We start from the raw sequence: 23,713 nt of genomic DNA, 5'->3' as shown, positions 1-23,713 counted from the left end.
GGCGTGTGTGAGGGAGGCAGCAATAGGATCCAAAATGGAGGACTCCCCGGCAGGTCTCCATGAAACTCAAGACACAGCTTTACTGCTGGATTTACAGAATACATTAATTAAAGTAGGAAGATACAGCCGGAGGAATGAGAGAAACATTAAAACAACCCTGGCAAGGGGCAACGAGAATTTGAATTCATCTCTCCTGCCAGGCCCCCGTTATTGGTCTTAGGTGCCTGCCAGGCTTGTCCTAATTGGTTAGCGCTAGAGTCCGTTAAATGCATAAACTCTAACAGGTGAGATTATTTAGTGTCTAGGTTGGGGTGTCTCCCAGGAACAAGTCAAACAGGCGTGTCACGATAAAAACAAGCATGCAAAAATCAAAAGAACAAAAACACAGCAACTCATGCAAAACAAGACAAACTCCAAAAAGCCACCCTTCTCCGGATGACATAATGCTTCATAATCCCAGCTAAAGCAGGCATCTCGATATTAAACAAAAGCGGTGCAAGAACAGAACCCTGAGGAACCCCAGGTGTAACCTTTATGCGTTCAAAATGATAGTTAATGAATGACACAAAATAACCTTGATCTGTCAAATCAAATTTAAACCAATTAAACAGTGTTCTCAATGTTCTCCAACCTATAAGGCAATATATGATGATCAGTTATAGCAGCCGATAATGTCTTATTTCATAGTCTAATCTTCACATGCTTTATCCAAAGTACACTCCCTGTTGATTCCCCCACTAATTATGTTCACAGTATCTATTATTGTAGGGTCTACCTTACAATATAAAGCGCATTGAGGTGACCGTTGTTGTGATTTGGCTCCATATAAATAACATTGAATTGAACTGAATTATTTACTGTGTCTTTATGAATTTGCTAGCTTAGCTTAGCTCGTAGCCGACTCGCTAGCAGCATGGCCTCTTCACCTGTCCTGCCTACACTTTCCTGCTCATTGTGTCAGATGGTTAGTTACTCCTCGCCATGTTTTAGCAGTAATGATACTTGTAATAAATGTAGCCTATTTTCAGCTCTAAAGGCCAGGATCCCTGAATTGTAGACTTGATAAGCACGTAGCTAATCAGGCCCCTGTAGCCGAAGGTAGCGTGGGCCCCGCTAGCTGTCCCCCGGCAGATTGTCCCGAGCAGCCAGGAAAACAGGTCGGCTGGGTGACAGTGAGGAGGAAGCATAGTCCTAAACAGAAGCCCCAGGTACCCACTCGGCGACACACCCGCCGGGGGTCAAACTCTGGTAATTGGCGATTCTGTTCTCAGACATGTGAAGCTAGACACACTGGCAACCATAGTCAATTGTCTTCCAGGGGCCAGAGCAGGCGACATTGAAGGAAATTTAAAACTGCTGGCTAAGGGGAAACGTAAATTCAGTAAGATCATAATTCACGTCGGCAGTAATGACACCCGGTTACGCCAATCGGAGGTCACTAAAATCAATATTGAATCGGTGTGCAACTTTGCCAAAACAATGTGGGACTCTGTAGTTTTCTCTGGTCCCCTCCCCAATCAGACCAGGAGCGACATGTTTAGCCGCATGTTCTCCTTAAACTGCTGGCTGTCTGAGTGGTGTCCCAGAAACGATGTGGGCTTCATAGATAATTGGCAAACCTTCTGGAGGAAACCTGGTCTTGTTAGGAGAGACGGCATCCATCCCACTTTGGATGGAGCAGCTCTCATTTCTAGAAATATGGAGAAATTTATTAAACCCCCCAAAATATGACTATCCAGAGTTGGGACCAGGAAGCAGAGCTGCAGTCTTACACGCCTCTCTGCAGCTTCTCTCCTCCTGCTACCCCCCCAAAACTCATCTCCACAGAGACTGTGTCAGCTCCCAAACAGACAAAGAACAAACTAAAAACCAGCAACAAACAACTTAAACATAAACAATTACAAAGAAAGAACAATACAGTATCCACATCTGAACCAAAGAGTAACACAGTGAAATGTGGATTATTAAATATCAGGTCTCTCTCCTCCAAGTCTCTGTTAGTACATGACTTAATAATTGATCAACAAATTGATTTACTCTGCCTTACAGAAACCTGGTTGCAGCAGGATGATTATGTTAGTTTAAATGGAGGTGCAGGGGATTATCTTCTTCAGTACCTGAATGCTACTCCAGCAGAGGTCAATTATCTTGTTAATAATTTCACTTAACTGCGTACAAATCTGTTCCTCTGAAAAAGAAATGTTCAAATCAGAAGTACCTGACTCCGTGGTATAATTCTCAAACTCGTAGCCTAAAGCAGATGACTCGTAAGCTGGAGAGGAAATGGCGTGTCACAAATTTAGAGGATCATCATTTAGCCTGGAGAAATAGTTTGTTACTTTTAAAGCCAGAACATCTTACTATTCATCACTGATTGAAGAAAATAAGAACAACCCCAGGTTTCTCTTCAGCTCTGTAGCCAGGCTGACAAAAAGTCAGAGCTCTGTTGAGCCAACCAGACGCTTTTCTTTCCAAGCTCCTTAGACTACGATGACCTGGATGACTGAGAACCTTCACAATCATTAGAGAAAAATATTACTCATAATCATCTCACAGATGTATCTACAGCTACTTTCAGTACCTTTGATGTTCATTTAGACGCTTTCTCTCCAATTGATCTTTCTGAGTTAGCTTCAATAATTACTTCCTCCAAACCATCAATGTGTCTTTTAGACCCCATTCCTACAAAACTGCTCAAAGAAGTCCTGCCATTAATTAATTCTTCGATCTTAAATAGGATCAACCTATCTCTAATGATCGGCTATGTACCACAGGCCTTCAAGCTGGCAGTAGTGCAGTATGCAGATGACACCCAGCTCTATCTGTCCATGAAGCCAGATAACACACACCAATGAGTTAAACTGCAGGAATGTCTTAAAGACATAAAGACCTGGATGGCCGCTAACTTTCTGCTTCTTAATTCAGATAAAACTGAGGTTATTGTACTCGGCCCTGAAAAGCTTAGAAATATGGTATCTAACCAGATTCTTACTCTGGATGGCATTACCTTGGCCTCCAGTAACACTGTGAGGAACCTTGGAGTCATTTTTAACAGTATATTTCCAGTTAATACAAAATGCTGCAGCAAGAGTACTGACAGGGACTAAAAAGAGAGAACAGATTTCTCCTATATTGGACACGGCCTTCGCAGTCTACGTGGGCCGAGTCCTTTAAAGGCCAAGAAGGCCAGAACTGCGAGGCTGTGAAATGGGAGGGTCTACCCTTCAGATTTGTGTCACCAAGTGTGTTCATGGAGTTTAATAAACTCAGCCATCTGCTCTTTGCTATTTAAAATATAATAGGACATGCTTCTGTTTATTCAGTTTTCTGTTTGACGTTTATTCAGTGTTTATTCCCTCCGCGAATCGCTACCTTATCGTGGTGGTGGGGTTTGTGTGTCCCAGGGATCCCAGGGGCTATGTTGTCCGGGGTTTCTGCCCCTGGTAGGGTCTCCCATGGCAAATTGGTCCTAGGAGAGGAACAGACAAAGAGCGATTCAGAAGACCCTTATATGAAAACGAGGGAACAGTTCACCCTGCCTGGGATAGGGTTACTGGGGCCCCACCATGGAGCCAAGCCCTGGTTGGGTGCCTGAGGGTGAGCGTCTGGTGGCCAGGCCTTAGTCCATGGGGCCCACTAGGCACAGCCCGAAAAGGGGACATCGACCCATCCTCCTGCAGGCCCACCACCCACAGGAGGTGCCGTAGGGGTCCGATGCATCATGTGCCGGGCAGCAACATGGAATGTCACCTCTCTGTTAGGGAAGGAACCTGAGTTAGTGTGTGAGGTTGAGAGGTACTGGCTAGATATATTCGGGCTCGCCTCAACGCATGGCGTTGGAACCAGTCTCCCAGAGAGCGGCTGGACTCTGTCTTAGTCTGGATTTGCCCCCGGTGAGAGGTGGCGGGCTGGGGTGGGTATTCTAGTATCTCCTCGCGTTGCTGCCTGTACATTGGGGGTCCAGTGCCTCGGATAAGCGGAAGAAAATGCATGGATAAAAAACTATAACTTTAATCTCAGCCAAGCCCTTTTGACTCAGGAACAAATAAAACATGGTATTGAAAAAAGCCAAACAATAATATATATATCATGTTTAACCTGAGTAGCGAAAGACCGCATGGGTCTGAAAACGATGTGCTGGGAATCTGCTGTTCTCACTGGCTCTAGTGAGCCTCGACCTCCCGGTCAGATATCGAGCTGGTGAGTAACAGACGTCTCAGAAAATGTCGGAGCACTTTTGCAAACATGTGACATCTTAATAAATTGAGCAGATATTAGAAGTTTACACAGCTACATTCTCACCTGAAAATATCATAAAAGTTTATTTTGTGACCCAGAAAGATTAATAAGAGTAATATTAAAGCTAAGTAGCTGCCGCCATTGTTGGAAACTGGAATTGGCTGGGCCGCGCTATGAATTCTGGGATGGGTTGGGCCAAGAAGGATACACCTGACCCATCCTTCAAATTCAGGGAAATGAAATATGGATTTGTCGGCCGCATTTGGAGCAGTCTTTGAATTGGGACAGCCTTTGTCGCCCGGCTGTGGCATAATCGACCTTCAAATGATTTGGCCCCTTAATTGCGACATACCTCATGTGTTAATAGACCTCTCTGCACTGAATCATACTTGTCATACTTGTTACTTTTTATTAACCTCTGTCTCTGTTAAGGAAATATACTCTAAAACACTTCTTCAGTAAAGACTCAGAGAAGAGAAACACACAGAACTTCTTGCTAGCAAGGGCAGCCTCCAGACTGAGACTCGCACTGAGAAACTGCCCCGGTCTTTATTTATACTTCAGTGGGTGCTTGTGTGTGTGTGTGGTGCCCTGCTGATCAAAGGGTCATATAACAGCACAAAAAGAACATCCTTGGTCATAAAGAGGGTAGTCTCCCCCTCACCCTAGATGGTTCACCCTAGATAACACAGTGAAGAAGTCCAGCAGTTCATCTAAACAAAAGGCACTTAGACTAAAACAGACATAGCTACGATAAAACAATAAAACAAGGTACGACCTCTTCCCATGCTCCCAGGATGTGGGGGTGGACGCTAGAACACCTTGAAGTGTTACAGGCCCCCTACACTGAAAAAAATGCAATAGGGTGGTTGTTGAATTTGCATAGAATTACTTCATATATCCAGCATGACTAATTTAAATTTCACATCTAAACATATTTTTGTCTTTTAATTTTCACATATTCTTTAAGAATATTCATTCTTTTAGAACAAATCATGTTGAAAAGAAACAAGTTAGTCGTGTTTTATCCTCAAGCTCCGCCCCCTGGAAAGGAAAACTCGGCTGCACTGTCCGCCATTTTTGTCTCTCGCTTTGGAAAATCTACTACCATCTGGAGTTTTACACTTGAAGGTAAATAAGATTTTAAAGCTAACACACCAGTGAGAACGAGTGTAGACCCTTTATATATGTGGACTTTTACTGGGGTGTTGTTATTTTACAGGTATGTGGGCTGTTTATCGAAAACCATGAAAGGCTAATGTTAGGCTCCAGTTAGCTAATGGTAACCGAAATTATGCGATAAGCAAATTAGTAATTAACATATATAATGTGAGTTAATATTGTTTCTATATTCTTTCAGTTTAAATTAACAGACTATTACAAACTTGCATCGGTGTCTGTAGTAAGTGGTGGTACCTGCAGTGTCTTAACCATTAAACAAGCTAATGTAGGGCTGGGATATGACTAGTTTGTTGAAACATGTCTGCTGCCAATGTGACTGCTCACACACGGTAACATTACCAGCACATAGCCACAGCCGCTATAAACATGCTGAAAGGTCAATCTAGCTTCTGTAGTCAGCAGCTGGAAGACTCAACACAGACCCAAGATTCAGTGTAACGGTTATCTAAATGTTGTGTGTCCTGTTTGTAAGCCCAGAAAAAGAAATTAAATAAAATGACGACCTTGAGCTTCAAGCTAATGTAAGCGTAATGCTATAGCATAAAGCGACTAATGCAATGATGAGGTTGTTAAGTTAGTAAAAATACAGTAAATATATCCAACATGAATCATTTATATTTTTGGTCTAAACATAATTAAGTCTCACGCCTTTCACTTGTTTTAGAAGGATGTTCAGTCTTTTAAAACCAGTCATATCAAAATAACAGAAAATAGTTGTGTTTTCTGTTGAAACTCCACCCCCCAGGGTGTGTTCTACGAGGGAAAATTCACTGTGGCGGTCCGCCATTTTTTGTCTTCGCTTCGTTTACGTTTGGTGCTGAGCTTTACTTTGTCAAGGTAAACTGAAAACTACATGTTTGAGAGGAAACGAAGAGAACATCCATTATATGGGGAAGTTTTTCTCATGAATTGCTGTTGAGCAACATAATGGAAAAAACAAGTCATTCCTTAAGTTAACTAACGATAATGCTAGCTTAAGCTGCGAGACAATATTATGTGCATTAGCTTTTTTTCAGTGTGTGCCCAGTCACATTCGCTTGTTTTTTCTCAGTGAATACAGACTAACAAACTTGTGTCCATTTAGTTAACTGGTTGTACCTAAAATGTTTTAGTTAAACAGTTAAATAAGCTAGTTTGCCATGGGGTGGGCTCTGTGTGTGTTGGGGGGGGGGGGGGGGGGGGGTGTCTTCACTAAAGTCGGTTTATTTAGGGCAGGGCTGCCCAATCCCAGTCCTCGAGAGCTACTATCCTGCAGCTTTTAGATGCATCCCTACTCCAACACAGCTGAATCAAATGGTTTGATTACCTCTTCAGCATGCCATCGTGTTTGGCAAAGGCCTGATAACAAGCCATTCATTTGATTCGGGTGTGTGGGAACAAGGATGCATCTAAAAGCTGCAGGACGGTAGCTCTCGAGGACCGGGATTGGGCACCCCTGATTTAGGGCATGACACCTATGCAGTACTCATTAGGAGAGGAAGTGCATGACGTGGGGCTTTATTTCATGTTCTGGGACAGTGAATGTAATGTACTGATAACATGTTAAAGACACACAAAAACCCAACAAATTGTTTAACTGATTTATAGAGAGACTGAGAGGAGGGCTTAAAGAGATAAAAATAATGACAATATAAATATGTTAAATTTATTTTTTCTGTATCGATATATGGTGCTTATCCCTGCTGAAGGGCAGATTGGTGTTGCTTCAGAACAATTGTCTAGCACTGTTATGTAGAGGTGTTACAGTTAAGGTTTTAATAACATTATTTTATTTACTAGTGAAGATTTGCATATGTTATCTCACATTCTGTAAGGTAAATTTTCTGGAAAGGTCAAATTAACTAATTTAACTAAGTATTAATGAAAGACCTTGATGTGTATATGACAATATTAGATGTAGTTTCTGGGTCATTTGGCAGAACTGCAAAATGGCCAGAAGGAGGCAACTGCTGTGGTTGCAAACAGGCTTTGGGTGGTATGGAAGTAAGGGCAACTATGGAACTGCTCAGCAACATGGGACCCATAGCTAATAAATAGTAATATGACAAAAAATAACAACTTTGTGTGGATGTAACCTTGTGAGATTTGAGATTTTGACAGCATTTTTATGTGACAACTTCTCTTTTTAGATAAATGCAGAGTTTAAGCGCATTACCACCATGCCACTGCAGTCCAGATTACTCTCGCAGATAGATGTGCTATCTGACAAACTAATAAAGGTCTTCAAAAGGCGAGGAGGACAAATAGGAAGAAGACTTCAGAACATTCTGGAGCCCACAGCCCAGGTAAGAAAAAAATTAATTTGTATATACACTTTAGGGAAAATAATAATTTTAACAAAATGCTGCTTGTCACTCTATGCCAGGAGTATGTTGAAAATCACCTGGGATTTTCACAATTTACCATGGGTGCGTTTTTTTTCTTTTTCTTTTCTTTTACCTGCATTTTTCTATGTGTGGAGTTCATAGTTGAACACCTCTCTGTGCTCTGACAGTATTCTGCTTCTTTGCATGGAGATTTCACTTCATTACCTTTTTAAGCATTCTGAGGACTCAAATCACATGCTGTAATGAATCCATTTTTGTTCACCTAATGTGTTAATGTTAACATTTTTTGGAATAGTGACACAGATTAAAATAAGATTTGGTATAATGTTCTTTGACCAGTGTTCTGTTTAATTAAATTTTGGAATTCTGCATTTTCTAGGCCAAAGATGAAGCCATTATCCAACGATCTAATAAGGAAACAACCATGGGAATTTACATCATAAAGTCAAGAGATGCCAATGGCAGCCCTGAGGACATCGGGATAGTCCTTGAAGGCCAGAGAGTCTGGCAGGATTTGGATAACTATACCCTAGCAGCTGCAATGCTGTTTGGACTAATGTACACTTTGAACCTCACCTACCCACTGGAAAAGTATACCTTCGAGGTATTATAGAAACTGGTTATGGAGCTCAAAAGGAACAGCCTTTCAAAGAAGGCCCAGGTTTTCAGGACCAGACTGTACGATTGAACAGTTTTCCAGTTATGATGTGGGAACAACATGTTTACCTCTTCGAATATATACCATCCTTTCTTTTAAGCCAGCACTGGTAAAGTTGCAGTACATAGTGAAACTTATTTTTCTGGCACTTTTCAACTTGGGGCCTTTATTCCTGCAGTTTTCACTTTTCAAGCCATGGGTTTTTTTGTTTTTATTTAAAAATTCAAACGTTGAATGTCCATTTTTCTCAATGGAAATGGTGCCTTGCACCAGTTTCACCAGTTTGCAATTTTTTTCCCAAGGTGCACCACTACAAACAGATTGCATCGTCTAGTATTAGTGATTGTGATGTTTAGTGATAGAAGCAAGCCAATACTAATCAGTTTAGGTCTCTTGGTTGTGTGCCTGTGGGTTATAATGTTATTTTAAGTCTCTTCTTTGTGTCATTTTAATAATTACACCCCTGTTGCCATATTACCTCATGGCTCTTACATTTATAAAACTATTTTTTACATAAGCGCGATGTCATAAGGCCCCACAATGTTGAATTCAGGTTCCAGCAGATAACTTTGAGGAATGTTGTGGAATGTTTTTCAAGAGATGCATTGTACAAATATGACTCATGTATATTTTGGAAGCCTGAATTGAAAGTCCATTGTTACAACTGTGTAGTATTTTCAAAAATACAGGTCATTGTTCAAAAATGTTGTGCTTATTTCTTTGATTGAAGAGAAAGTGTACAGTACATACAGTAGGATCAGCCTTAATTTAGTTTCATTTATTGAACACTCAATTATATATTAGATTATATATTATATATTAGAAATTTGTTATAAAATAAAATAAGCTTACCATAAAATAATCTTGTCAATATAACACATAGTAGTCCAATACAATTAACACAAAAAGTTCATGTCTGATAAACAAGTGGTTTCTATAAATATTTGACCGGAATGAAAAACATAACAACAACATAAAAAAGTCATGTTCGTGTTACCAGAAAAATGTGTGCAGGTATAACATAAAAAACTAAGGTTAACCAAACATAACTTAATTTCATGCAACCGATTACAATAATTTTTTTATGTTTATCCCACTGATTATTTTTTTCAGTGTAGGATGAGACATTCTTTCACTATGCCACCAACTATATACTTCTACACACAAATGATTACATGCAGTATTCTACCATATGCAAACTTATATCATTAAAAGATTATACTGACTACTAAGTACAATTTTCCTATTAACAGTCTCTCTTCCACAGCATGTCTTTATCCTGTCTTCCTTCTCTCACCCCAACCGGTCGCAGCAGATGGCCCCGCCCCTCCCTGAGCCTGGTTCTGGAGGTTTCTTCCTGTTAAAAGGGAGTTTTTCCTTCCCACTGTCACCAAAGTGCTTCTCATAGGGGGTCATATGATTGTTGGGTTTTTCTCTGTATCTATTATTGTAGGGTCTACCTTACAATATAAAGCACCTTGAGGCGACTGTTGTTGTGATTTGATGCTCTAAGTCGATGAATGAATTCTTTGAACACAATTAGTGGGTGATTCAGCAGAGCGTCTGTATTGGATCAAGGAATTGACCATTGCACTGTGTAACAACAAAGTTTTTAATTAAATGGCATACACAAAACACCACTGTGCAATGCATCAGGAACAGGAAGTGATACTATACTGCAGTGAAAGCCAACACCAGGTAAATATAACATTTCATTTCTTAGAGTGCATGGAGAGACCATCTGGGAATGGTTTCAGATGAATACATGGAGACCCAAAGAGGCTGGAAATCTACAATGGAGGGTTTTACTTGGTGCAGTCGCTGTAAATGCTTTTATCTTTGTTTGAAATCCCAGCCATGATGAAATTCTCCAGTATGTTGTAAAGGGGAAACTGTGTTCCACTCTTTCCTGGATTTCAGGAGATCACAGTCTGTGTTTGGGCTCCAGGAGAAGCAGTTCTGACTTTTTATTTAGATTGAGATTATTTACTCTACAGACTTTCATCCTTGGCTTTACATGTTCGATAAAAACAGACATTGTGGTTGATTTAATATTCACTTGAAAAAGAAATATTTTTTTGTTTGGATTATTACTTCTGTTCTCAAATCTTTAGCTGTCTGTTTTTATTGATAAAAGGGTTTTGGAAAATCTAAATCAACTCTATCTATATATTTGCTCTGTCTCTCTACATCTCTAGCTCGCTCCATAGATCTTCCTGTAACTCTCTCGCTAGCTCACTCTCTCGTTCTAGCTCAAGCAACAGATCCTGCCGTTGCTCTTCCTGTAACTCTCTCGCTAGCTCACTCTCTCGTTCTAACTCAAGCAACAGATCCTGCCGTTGCTCTTCCTGTAACTCTCTCGCTAGCTCACTCTCTCGTTCTAGCTCAAGCAACAGATCCTGCCGTTGCTCTTCCTGTAACTCTCTCGCTAGCTCACACTCTCTTTCTAGCTCGCTCCAAACATCTTGCTGTCTCTCTCTCGCTAGCTCACTCTCTCTTTCCAACTCTCCGTACAGATGTTGACGAGGGTCCAGGCGTGTCTCACGGCAGGACTTCAGGGCCTTTGGTCTGGCTCCAGTGAAGACGTTGCAGGGAAGTTGCGGTTTGGCAGCTTGTTGCTCTGAGCTGCTGCTGTTGACTTTCTTCTGAGCTTCTCGTTTGAGCTGAAAAACTATGCCAGAAAGCAAAGTGTTGACCTTCAACTGAGGTCTCGTGTTGAACGTCTCCTTACACATGGGACAGCAGCAGGACATATTAACATCCCAGTGCTGAGTGATGCATCTTTTGCAGAAGTTGTGGCCACATGGTGTGGTGACTGGATCGACGAACACCTCCAGACAGATGGCGCACAGAAACTGATCTTCAGCTCGCAGATTGCTGGCAGCGGACATGTCTGCGCTCTGAGAACAGAAGTCAGAGCATTAAAAGTTCAACTCTAATTAAACATATTTGGTGGTTTACATTGGGAATGCAACAAAGTCTGAGCAGCAACAATAGGAAACACAACTAGGACACCACAGGTGCAGAATATAATAATGTGACTCTGAAGCTGCTCTGTCTTTCAGCTCTGCCCCACCTCAAACGGCTCTGTTTGTTGCCTCCTGCAGGTTCGGACCTGATTATAGTAACCTGCACTTGGCACAACATGAGTTTAATCTTTTCGGAGACATTGAACTTATTTTCTTTGATTTGATACTGTCACATGTCAGACTGAGGCAGCAGACGTCTCTGAAAACTAAAGTGAAAGTGTCAAAAACACATTTTTAGAAAGAAATTAATTCAGTGTTGTTGATTATGCACTTGTAGATGTAATTGATGTTACTGCTGATCACATTATTCTAGTTTAATTTAAGCCTCCACTTGAATTATTCTGACATGCCAGTGTGAAATTGTATAGTGCTGAATCTTTATTTTGAACATTAAAATAGTCAAAAAGAGACAAACAAAAAAAGGAAAACAAAGCAATAATAATTATAACTAATTTACATGTTCAAAAATGAGAAGGAAGAAGCATGAGCTTATTTAATCCCACCTCCTTTCCACTATTTAGTAACTAAGAGTCTGCATTTTTTCTTATTGTTTATGCCCTGTTCATCAGAAATTCACCTTCATTACAATTTGTTACATGTATTTTTTAATAACTCCAGGAACATGTCAAAAGATATACAAATTTACAGATATATAACATACTTGTGCACCCCCACACACATATAATAAAATATGAATAAAAAGAAAAGTTTTGCGTTAATGCTGTATGTTAAACATTAAATGTCATCAGCTGTACTCACCAGTTTTTGAGTCAGTTGTTTAGAAAGAGGAGATGAATTCGGTCTGATTTTCTTCACAAATGCACAGATCTGTGACTGCAGCTGTGCTGTTACTCTCACTAACTTTAACTTTCATTTCTGGAAAATGATGCTGACTCTCCTCTTTGTGGCTCCGCCTCCTCCTGCAATGTTAGGCTTGTTTCATTCACACATGATTAGAGGTACACACATCTGGAACAGGAGTTTAAAATGTGTGTGCGCCTTCAGTTTTCTCAAACCCGAGCAGCAGTGTTTTTGATCCTTTCCTCTGCAAAGCTTCTCTCTTTCTGTCATTCATGTTTTTATTGCAGAGGAAGTTGAGCTGTGTGCACACTTCAAACTCTCCTTGAAACTGTTGCAGCCCTCTGCTGGACACAGACAGGAACCACATCAGGGTTAATGAAGAAGGTAAAATTACAATCAGTTCCTGCTCTTCACAGAAAACAGCTAAAATCAGAATTTATTATAAAGTAAAGCTAAAAGTATCAAATATGGCATCGGATCTGTGAACCCTGGTGCTGCATTCACAGTGAGCTGAAAGTTTGAGAGCATCTCAATTCAATTCAATTTTATTTATACAGCGCCAAATCACAACAACAGTCGCCTCAAGGCGCTTTGTATTGTACAGTATATAATATAATAATACATAGAGAGAAAAACTCAACAATCATATGACCCCCTATGAGCAGCACTTTGGCGACAGTGGGAAGGAAAAACTCCCTTTTAACAGGAAGAAACCTCCAGCAGAACCAGGCTCAGGGAGGGGCGGGGCCATCTGCTGTGATTGGTTGGGGTGAGAGAAGGAAGACAGGATAAAGACATGCTGTGGAAGAGAGACAGAGGTTAGAAATGGAGCAGTGTGTCATCCTGTGAACCAGGGTTTTATTCAAATCATTGTTCGCTCCATGTTACAACATTTCAACATCACCATTCATTGTTTAACAGTTCGTGTTTGTTACAATCACATATTTTCAGATTTCACTGAATCTATATTGTCAGTTTTCATTAAAATACTAAAACTGCTTATACCCACATAACAGGCAGGTCTGGCCCGGATCTGGTATCAAGCCGGCACTGCTGACTGACTTCTGGCATGATAAGACGTATGTCATCCAGATATGGGCCAGGCCTGGTGTAGATAGCACTGTTTATGCGATAGCATGCCACATCTGGCATGATTGTGGTTTGGTGTATGTGGCCTAGGCTCACAGAAAACAGGTCGTCCCTGGATCCGGCATCAAGCTGGCACTTCTGACTGACTGGTGTCATGGCAGGGTGTATGTCAGCCAGATGTGGGCCAGGTCTGGCAATGATGGCACTGTTTATGTTCCTATTTTCCTATTTTAGTTAGAAGACCCAAATGCCATGTTGCAATACTATACTGCTATGGTAGCCAATGTTTCAAACGCAGGTTTGACAGGTTTGTGAGTGTACACTTTATCCAAAACCTAGTGAGGGTTTACTCATGTTTGCCACCAGGTGGCTGTAGCTCAGGAGGTAGAGAAGGTCACCCACTGATTCAGAAGGTTAGTGGTTCGATCTCTGTGTGATCCTCCAGGCTGCATGTCAAGAGTGTGAATGTGTATGAATGTAGTTAGGAAGCACTCAGTTTACAGATAGCGTATGATTGAGAATATATCATGTTATATAGAGCAATTTGAGTAATCTGGGAGACTAGAAAAGCGCTATATAAGAATCAGTTCATTCACTGTCTGAACAGAGTTTCGTCATCTTACTTTTGCACTATTATGTTCCAGCACATGTTCTTATTACATGGCCTAATTAAGGTACACATTAGGCCGACATCTGGGGCCAGAGCTGAAACTGTTCTAGGCCAGCACAGGGCTAGCAGTGTGTCTACAACTGGCCTTGTGCTGCCCCATGTATGGGCCACATCTGGCAAACCAGATCTGGGCCACCAAAGGGCCGTCATTCTTTGCCATGTCTGGGCCATGTGTAAGCACATTGCGTGGGCCAGATCCAGGCCATACCAATTTTGCTATGTGGGTAAAGACACAAAATACCCCAAAATAAGACATTTTTACATGATATGAGTTACACTAAAAAAAATTAACACATCATTTTCTGCAGACCATGAAGACAATGACATGCTATGACATCAGCTACCTTTTGTTACTATTCTTGAGAATTGTTACATGTTATGAAACGAAACAATTCTTCATGTAGCTTTTTGAGTGTATTACATCAATGTGGTGCCCCTTCTAAGGGAGGACATCAGTTAAAAACACTGTTAGTAATGAGAATGCTTAGAAAATAAAAGCATGCAAACAGGACCTGATTATTTATTCCCTTTAATGAAAATAAATCATCTCATCAATTCAAATACGTTGTTACTCAATTTGATTGACAGGACAGATGATCAGTGGTGCAGAGTTTTTCACACCTTGATAAAGCCCAGGACTGAAGTACGGGTGGAGCTTCTCTGTGAAGGAGCAGCCAGTGAACGAGTAGATCAGAGCTGCAGCATCTACGTCATAGAAGGAGACTAGACCCTCCTCATAGTCCACAAACACCCCCACCTTCTGAGGACCAGACCGGAGACAGAGACGGACCGGAGGGGCGGCACAAGCACTGTACTCACTTCCATTTCTAAGCCACACAGTCCAGAAACCATTTTGAGGAATCAGTCTGATGTTTCCCTTCCTGTTGATCGACTCTGTGGACACTCCTAAGTCCCAGTCAGTCTTTCCTTTAACCTGAACCTCAAAGTAAAATCTGCCTGAAGAGAAACTCTGCTCTGCTAAAACACAAACACAGTAAGAAAATCTCTCTGGGTTGTCCGGAAGTTTCTTCCTCACATCACCATGATTCACTTGTTTTCCATCATCAGACAGGATGAGGTAAGGATTTGCTGTATCAGGATCCAGAGTCACGTCCACTGCATCCTGCTGGACCCTCTTCAGCTCTGCAGCCTCAAACAGCTTCTTCATGTCTTTCCTGAGTGTCTCCACAGCTCTCCCCACGGTCCCCTCATATGATGGTGGACGGACTCTGACCTCTGTCCAGTCCTTGGTGGGTGGAGCAGCTTTCAGGGAGGAGAAGCTTTGGAGGAGGTGGAGGTGGTCTTCAGAGCGTGAGAGCTGCTCCACCTCAGAGCTTCTCTCCATCAGCTCAGAGATTTCCTGTTCCAGATCTTTGATGAGTCCTTCAGCCTGTTTCTCTGTAGTTTCCTGTTTGTCTTCGATCTCCTTTATGAGCTCCTTCAGGCGTCTCTCAACAGACTCCATCAGAGCCGTGAGGACCTGAACACCTTCTGCTTTCTGTCTGTCTGCAGCATCTTTACTCATCTTCACCGACTCTTTGATCTCCTGAATCTTCAGTCGTCTCTTCTGGATCATCTGCTGAATCTCAGCCTCTGTCTTCTCCAGCTCTGCCTTCTTTCCTTCATATTCTTCTTTCAGAGGAACAAACTCATGAGCCTTGTGATCTAAAACAGAGCAGAGCATGCAGACACATGTCTGGTCGGTCTTACAGAACAGCTCCAGATGTTTATCGTGCTTCCTACACATCCTGCTTTCCAGGTTCTCCACAGGCTCAATCAGCTGATGTCTTTTCAGACTTGTAGCTGTCAGATGAGGCTCCAGGTGAGTCTGACAGTAGGAGGTCAGACACACCAGGCAGGACTTCAGGGCCTTCAGTCTGGTTCCAGTGCAGACGTCACAGGGAACTTCTCCTGGTTTGGCAGCTTGTTGCTCTGAGCTGCTGCTGCTGCTGGCTTTCTGCTGAGCTTCACGTCTCTGAGCAACCATCTCAGACAGCAAAGTGTTAACATGAAGTTCAGGCCTTGTCTTGAACACCTTGTTACACTTGGGACACTGGCAGCTGTCATTAACATCCCAGTGCTGAGTGATGCAGTTTTTGCAGTAGTTGTGTCCACATGATGTGGTGACTGGATCAGTGAACACATCCAGACAGATGGAGCACAGAAACTGATCTTCAGACTGTAGATTGGTGGCTGCAGACATTTCTGCACTCTAAGGGAGAAAGAAAGGAAATGCATCTTATTTGAAATTTTGTTTACATTTCATATTTTAAAAGTAAGGAACAAGTGTTAGGGTTGTAGTCATAACGTAGCAGTTCTGACAGATGTGACAGATGCCCATCCTGACAACTTCATGTGCTTACTCATTATGTCCTCAGATTGTTCTATTACAGGAACGGTTTCATGATCGTACCCTTTAAAACTCACAAGTTCCCTAACTTCAGTTGCCTCAAGGCGCTTTATATTGTACAGTAGACCCTACAATAATCCATACAGAGAAAAACCCAACAATCATATGACCCCCTATGAGCAGCACTTTGGTGACAGTGGGAAGGAAAAACTCCCTTTTAACAGGAAGAAACCTCCAGCAGAACCAGGCTCAGGGAGGGGCGGGGCCATCTGCTGTGATTGGTTGGGGTGAGAGAAGGAAGACAGGATAAAGGCATGCTGTGGAAGAGAGACAGAGGTTAATAACAGATATGATTCAATGCAGAGAGGTCTGTTAACACAATTACGGTCCAAGAGTCTCAGCAGTCCTCTGTCCTCTAATTCCTCAGTGTGAGAAGGATGTTGGGGGTTCCTGCTATTGGTGTCACTGCCAGACAACATATCCTTGGTTTCTGTGTATTTGATTCAGGCAACAGCAAAACTCTGCTCTTGCCATATGTGGGTATTTGGGTGACCATCACTGATCCTCTCCTCCTACCGGCAATGGCACCACACAAACAATAAGAACCCTCAGGTGAAGAAAAAAATAACATAAAAACAAAGTCCCAAAGTGCTCCACCAAATCCTTTCAGAATCAAAAACACACCACAGACCTCACTCAGCGTCTGTGAATGTGTGTTAGGGGAGACATCTAACATCCTACAGCTAGCACACATAGAAACAACTCAAAAACGTGTTAAGGAACCTGCCACCTAGTGGCAAAAGGAGGCACAGCGCTCTGGTACAACCAGAGCTATATATAATAACAAGCTAAACTGTTAAACTTTAACTTACTGTGATCTATAATACAGCCCAGGCTTGTCTCTCATAATCTGACAATGTTTTACCACTGCCTCTGAGAGAGGCCACCATTAAGCCAATAAACATCACAAATGCATTGTGGTTATTATGGCAAGTGGATTCACATACAACATGAACTCTGCAGCCTCTTCCAGATGTTGGAACACTGAGTTGTTTGATGTTGTTAAAGAACCCAGAGGTGTCCTGTCCTCGTACGTGAGCCCTTTGCTGTTCTTGCAAGTGTAGTTTCATTAATATGGCCCGGATCTGGCCCACACACGGCAAAGAATGACGGCCCTTTGGTGGCCCACACATGGGCCAGCACAAGGCCAGTTGCAGACACACTGGCAGTCCTGTGCTGGCCCAGAACAGTTTCAGCTCTGGCCCCAGATGTCAGCCTAATGTGTACCTTAATCAATCCAAGTAATAACAACATGTGCCGGAACATAATAGTGATAAGGAAGATGACGAAACTCTGTTCAGACAGTGAATGGACTGATTCTTTTATAGCGCCTTTCTACTCTCCCAGATCACTCAAAGCGCTCTATACAACATGCCACATTCACCCAATCACACGCTTTCTCTAAACTGAGTGCTTCCTCACTACATTCATACACATTCACACTCTTGAACCACTAACCTGCCGATCAGTAGGTGACCTGCTCTACCTCCTGAGCTACAGCCACCTGGTGGCAAAACCGTCTCTAGGTTTTGGATAAAGTGTACACTCACAAACCTGTCAAACCTGCATTTGAAACATTGGCTACCATAGCAGTATAGTATTGCAACATGGCATTTGGGTCTTCTAACTAAAATAGGAGCATAAATAGTGCCATCATTGCCAGACCTGGCCCACATCTGGCTGACATACACCCTGCCACGACACCAGTCAGTCAGAAGTGCCAGCTTGATGCCGGATCCGGGCCAGACCTGTTTTCTATGGGCCTGGGCCACATACACCAAACTATGCCAGTCCTGGCCCATATCTGGATAACTTACCACTTACCATGCCAGGAGTCAGCCAGCAGTCTGCCACAGACAGAGGAGGACTCACGTTTGGTTTGGACTTGCCTGCAGTGCGAACAGTGCGAACACGATCGTCTGTTCTCACCAGTGGACAGAATCTGCTGTGAGGCTCAGAATATGAACGTGATGGACTCAGTGTGACGTTCCTGTGAATCTTCGTTTAGAGACAAACTGGACTTGACTGCAGCTTTTCACAGGGTTTCTTTCCTCCTCACCCTTTTTTTTATGATTTTATGGTTTATATTTATCAACAAGGAGCAAAGGTCGGATTAGAACACGCCCAGGCTGGACGAGTGAGGCGTGTTGTATGGTTAACCATCACACACTAATGAGGGTCTCAGCCCATCTGGATTTAAAGAGTATTTTATTTTTCTGTCCTCGAGGTCACAAACTTTGTACTGTAAACGGGTTTTTCTATGTCCAGCAAATGCAGTCTGATCAGAGCTGTTATTAAACCAACATTTAATTTTTGTCAGAGTTTGTTTCCTCCTTCTGATTTGTGAATACATGGAGTTAATTTATGGCGACGATGGGATCAGAACAAACACTGGATGCAGGTCAGCTAAGGCCTGAATGTTATCCCTCTGGACCCCCCACTGGCTTGGACCCCAAGCAGCACGTCATCTTCAGCTAGCCCACCAATCAAAATATTCAGCTCAGTTCTGTGATGCAGAGCCTTCAGGATTTAAACAAACAACAAAACTTCTCCTGATGTGGTTTGTCCTGACTGTAACGTAGAGCTGCAGCTTGTTTCTGCTGTGAGCTGAATTCACACGTGTTCAATGTAGTTTTAAATAAAGGTTTATTTAAAGAGGAGCCTAGCATCAACATGTAGGTAATATGGGACTCTTCATACGTTCATCAGTGGATATACGAGTCGAACACTTTCACGGTATCAGCTGTACAGTTCAAGTAATTCAAAAACAGGTAATCGTCACACCTTTGGACATATTTTAATAGTTAGAACTACATATCGGTGAAGGACGTTTGCTTTTTTTCTTTTCTTTAAAGCGTGTGTGGTGAAATCTCTGGTTCATCGTGTGGTCCACCTTCAGGCCGCTGCAGTTTCACCACAGCAGACGCACAACAACGCCTGTCCCATCGTGGAGGCGTTCAGAGTCAGAGACCAAAGAAAGGACATGTTAAAGTTCCTGCATTTAATCAGATGTGATTATTTAAAGTGTTCTAGTTTCTTTGCTCTTGTGTGTGAGATCATCTCCTGACGTGGAGTGCCGGGCTGCCCTGTTCCTTCTGAGCACGCTCAGTTCGTGGTCATCAGCAGAGTGATTAGTGTTGAAAGATGTGTCACATGACCGGGTGTTAGGGCTTAGAGCGAGGCACCGGGAGCTCCCACAGCACAGCCGTTACAGCCGTGAAGTCCAGCCAGCAGCCATGGGCAGCACCAAGCAGGCAGCCGGTAAGTCTGACAGGATGAAGAGGCAGGAAGTGAGGCACAGGTGGACGACAGGTGGACGACAGGTGTTTAAACTGCGGCGTGTCCTCTGCTGGTAGAGCTGACAGACAGCCTCTGGTCATGTGATCTCCTCTAGAAACCACCTTCTCTCTCTCTGTGTTTCATTTCAGACGCTAATCAGATTAAGAGGCTGGGAAGGAGATTTAAGAAACTCGACCTGGATGACTCCGGATCCCTGAGCGTGGAGGAGTTCATGTCCCTGCCAGAGCTCCAGCAGAACCCCCTCGTGCAGCGAGTCATCGATATATTCGACACCGACGAAAACGGGGAAGTCGACTTCAGAGGTGCGAAAGAGTTTTTACAGAAGACGAACAGCAGCTCAGCCGTTACAGCCTCATCGCTATCACACAGATACAGTTACAGTCAATAATATCCTCATGATTCAGTTACTCAGTCCAGGTTTGACATTTATATCATCTCTGATCCGCTGAGTCATATAATTAATCGATGAACACAACGTGTGCAGGATTACCCAGCAGGCACCGAGCCGTTCGGTTTGTTCTCGGAGCGTTTTGTCTCTGCGTGGAGACGATCGTATCTCAGACCTTTTGATCTTCTTGTTCTTCAGCCTTAAACAACAACAGTGATGATTTTCCTTTTCCACAGAGTTCATTGAAGGAGTCTTTCAGTTCAGCGTGAAAGGAAACAAGGAGCAGCGGCTGCGTTGTAAGCACTTCAGCTTTAACCATCATGGTTCATAAACTATGCTCGATTTTTAAACACCTTGAGGCGAATGTTGTTGTTTTGATTGTGTGCTACATAAATAACATGGAATCGAACTGAAACTTACCTTCACATTTCCTCTGTGATTTTCTTTGGCCTCAGTTGCCTTTAGGATCTACGACATGGACAAAGACGGTTACATCTCCAATGGAGAACTCTTCCAGGTCCTAAAGACGATGGTGGGAAGCAACCTGAAAGACACACAGCTGCAGCAGATCGTCGACAAAACTATCATCGGCGCCGACAAAGATGGAGATGGCAGAATCTCCTTCGAGGAGTTCTGCGCGGTGAGTTTTTGTGACTCGTTTCACCACCTGGACTCAAACTGGAGTCTGCACCAAAGCAACGCGCCGTAATCTGTGCTACAACCACGTTACGTTTCCTAGTAATGCAGTAAAGTGTTATACTTAAAACTGCTATAAAGGTTCTTCAGTTACCTGAATGAGGAGCAAATAGAAAGAAAGAAACATGAAACATTTGGGCTTCAATCAGCTGATCTCAGTTCATGTGCAGGGAGGAGGGCTGCAGATACGGCCATTACTTCTAGATTTATTGTATGAAAGGTCAAAAAGGATGCTGAAGTGCAAACTGGGTCCAGGACAGAGTTATGGTGCTAACACATGTGTGCGTGCATGCGACCAGCACGGCTCAAAACATGCATCAAAAGTTAGAAACTGACTCTGAGAAAGCTCCAACAGTAAAGACCCGAGAAGGTCGCTTAGGGAAGAACATCGTGAAGCTGTACTTGCAGGATTATCTAACTCAGCGCTCCCGACCAGTTTATGTCTGACAATATTTTCACCGACTGGCCTTTAAGGTGTCGCAGACAAACACAACAAATTAAAATGATTCAACCGAGACAGAAACTGGTGTTCTGTAAATATAATGATAAACATGAATTCACTGTGTGATTGTGTAACTTTATTAGCAGCGTCCTCCTCTCTGCCCTTAATGCTGTCTGGTCGCCAGTGTTGCTCAAGTTACTTGAAAAAAGTAATCAGTAACTAATTACTGATTACTTCCCCAAAAAAGTAATCCCGTTACTTTACTGATTACTTATTTTCAAAAGTAATTAGTTACTTAGTTACTTTTTAAAAACACGATTTACAACCTGAACAGGTAATAAAGCGATAGATCTTTCAGCCCAATTCTACTTTTTCTGCATAATCCATCATACAAAATGTAATCAAATGGAAAAGTCTCTTTTTAAAACTTGTTTTATTAGTTTTAATCTTTTAACTTTATGCATCAAACAAAAATTAAATTATCTGCAACATTCTCTGACTGGAAGAAATTAGTTTAACATTTAAACCTATTTTCTGCACATTCCAGCTCATAAAATAAAATATTTTTTGTGTTTACACTCAGTCTTTCCAATAGATGCAAGTAAAACACAGCAGAAAATAAATAAAGTCAAAGACTCAGCGGTCCTGTTGCTCTATTTTCACCTGTAAAGCAGGAGTGGGGCAGGCGGAGGGTTACCCTGGTGCAGGTGTGCAGCGGTCAGTGGAAGAATCCGTGAGTTTCTCTGTGAGTTTCCCATTACGTCGTAGCTACTCGGTGCTTGTTGGAAGTTTAGGGGTTTTTTCGCTGTAAAAAGAAGTTTTCTTCCCACGCACAGCGGACACTAATGTTTTTGTCACTTTTTATGTAATCAAACTCAAAGTAAGGTCAGTACTTCCACGCTTTAAACGCTGCACGCTCATACTCTCTCTGCACTCGATATATGATCCACTGTTGATCTGCACACAGCTGTTGTCACTAACGTCGCACTCGCTTACGTCACTGTCATGAGACATTCTCGCAAAAAAATCACGGTTTTAGTAACGCAGTAACGCAGCGTTCCTACGGGAAAGTAACGGTAATCTAATTACCGTTTTTGCAATAATAATCCCTTACTTTACTCGTTACTCGAAAAAAGTAATCAGATTACAGTAACGCGTTACTGTCCATCTCTGCTGGTCGCTATGGTAACGTTTAAACATTTCTTTCAAAATAAGACCCAGGGAAACCAAGTTCACAATAAAACCCTGAAAACCATAAACTTCTCACCCGAGCCTCGGCTCTCGCGGCCCGGTACCGGTCCGTGGCCCGGGGTTGGGGACCGCTGCTCTACAGCACCAGCAGGACCTCTTCAGCTCATTTCGAATCCAGAACCCTCACAGGTCTGTTTGACGCCCACAGAACTGAAGTCACCTCATCGGCTCCCAGATCAACACAGAATTACCTTTAAAATCTTTCTGTTAGTTCACGGAGCTCTCGGGGCCTCCTCTGTTTACAGAGTCGATTCAGTTAAAAACAAGAAAAAACAGTGTGTGACATCACTTCCTGTTGTCTCCTGCAGGTGGCGGGAGGATTGGACATTCACAAAACGATGGTTGTGGACATCTGACAGCCTCTTGTTTATCCTTCGTCCGTTCACAGGAGTCATCCAGCTGTTCCTGCCGCTCTGTTAGCTCCACCGGGCTGTTTGTTTTATGCATCCTTCAGGATCTGAAGGTGTTTGTTTTTATTTTAGTGAGCTGACAGACTTACAGTTTGGTCCATGAATATTTGGATTGAGACAAATTTTCTAATGTTGGTACATTACCACAATGAATTTTAAATGAAACAGCTCTGATGCAGGTGAAGTGCACACGTTCAGCTTTAATTCAGTGTGTTGGACAAAATGACCGCATAAAAATATGAGAAACTAAAGTATTTTAACACAATGCCTTCGTTTCAGGCTCAAAAGTATTTGGAAAAATTAAATAACTGAAAATAAATTGATAATTTCTATTACTTTATTCAAAACCCTTTGCTGGCAAAGGCCTTAAGTGTTGAAGTCACGGACACCACCAGATGCTGGGTTTCCTACTTTTGCTGCTCTCCCAGCCTTTACTGCACCAGCTTTCTGCTGCTGTTTGCTTTTCTGTCCTATGTTTAGTCGTCGACAAGTGAAACGCCCAGGTTTAGCTTCAATCATTATTGGCATTATTTTAAATTAACCAAATCATTCAATATGGCACAGAAACAGTGGCACTCGCCGCCCTCACTCCTAAAACTTCTCCCTCTTCCTATACAACCAATTGCCACATGTTGCCATATCATTTTTTGATTGTTTGAGTTTGCATGCTTTGTTTTTTTTACGTCACATTGCGTCCTGCGTCCTGATCGCTGCAGACGATCTCCTCCGTCTCTCCTGTACAGTACAGAATCGCTGCATCGATGCTAGCAGTGTGACTGAAGTGCAGTACTGTATGTCCACGATGTCCACCAAACGTTTTG

The 23,713-nt window shown here is 42.5% G+C and overlaps 3 protein-coding genes across 4 annotated transcripts; 2 read left to right on the top strand and 1 right to left on the bottom strand.

Moving 5' to 3' along the window:
* The first annotated feature begins 5,311 nt into the window (after positions 1-5,311).
* On the top strand, positions 5,312-9,103 carry LOC146708606 (uncharacterized). Its single transcript, XM_085460622.1, has 3 exons — positions 5,312-5,370; positions 7,551-7,706; positions 8,128-9,103. Exons 2-3 carry the CDS (start codon positions 7,581-7,583, stop codon positions 8,359-8,361), a joined length of 360 nt encoding a protein of 119 aa, XP_085316748.1. The 5' UTR covers positions 5,312-5,370; positions 7,551-7,580; the 3' UTR covers positions 8,362-9,103.
* A 424-nt stretch (positions 9,104-9,527) lies between these two features.
* On the bottom strand, positions 9,528-21,209 carry LOC146708605 (E3 ubiquitin-protein ligase TRIM21-like). Of its 2 annotated transcripts, XM_085460570.1 has the most exons (3): positions 20,514-21,209; positions 12,195-16,207; positions 9,528-11,306 (listed from the first exon to the last, which is right to left on the bottom strand). In XM_085460570.1, the coding sequence occupies exon 2, from the start codon at positions 16,196-16,198 to the stop codon at positions 14,564-14,566; it is 1,635 nt and encodes a 544-aa protein (XP_085316696.1). In that variant the 5' UTR covers positions 16,199-16,207; positions 20,514-21,209; the 3' UTR covers positions 9,528-11,306; positions 12,195-14,563. The 2 variants fall into 2 exon arrangements, with proteins under 2 accessions (XP_085316696.1, XP_085316697.1); XM_085460571.1 differs by lacking the exon at positions 20,514-21,209 and having other exon boundaries at positions 12,195-16,216.
* ppp3r1b (protein phosphatase 3 (formerly 2B), regulatory s1ubunit B, alpha isoform, b) lies at positions 18,779-22,838 on the top strand. Its single transcript, XM_085460811.1, has 6 exons — positions 18,779-18,806; positions 19,574-19,666; positions 19,834-20,007; positions 20,330-20,389; positions 20,549-20,733; positions 22,791-22,838. The coding sequence occupies exons 1-6, from the start codon at positions 18,779-18,781 to the stop codon at positions 22,836-22,838; spliced, it is 588 nt and encodes a 195-aa protein (XP_085316937.1).
* The last annotated feature ends 875 nt before the right edge of the window (positions 22,839-23,713 follow it).

The sequence above is a fragment of the Copadichromis virginalis genome, linkage group LG6, assembly GCF_057382275.1.
Source record: "Copadichromis virginalis isolate Kocher_CV1m ecotype Utaka linkage group LG6, C_Virginalis_male_GT1.1, whole genome shotgun sequence".
In the NCBI taxonomy this organism is placed as follows: Eukaryota; Metazoa; Chordata; class Actinopteri; order Cichliformes; family Cichlidae; genus Copadichromis; species Copadichromis virginalis.
The sequence above is the reverse complement of the archived record's forward strand: the minus strand, read 5'-3'. Positions and strand labels throughout refer to the sequence as shown.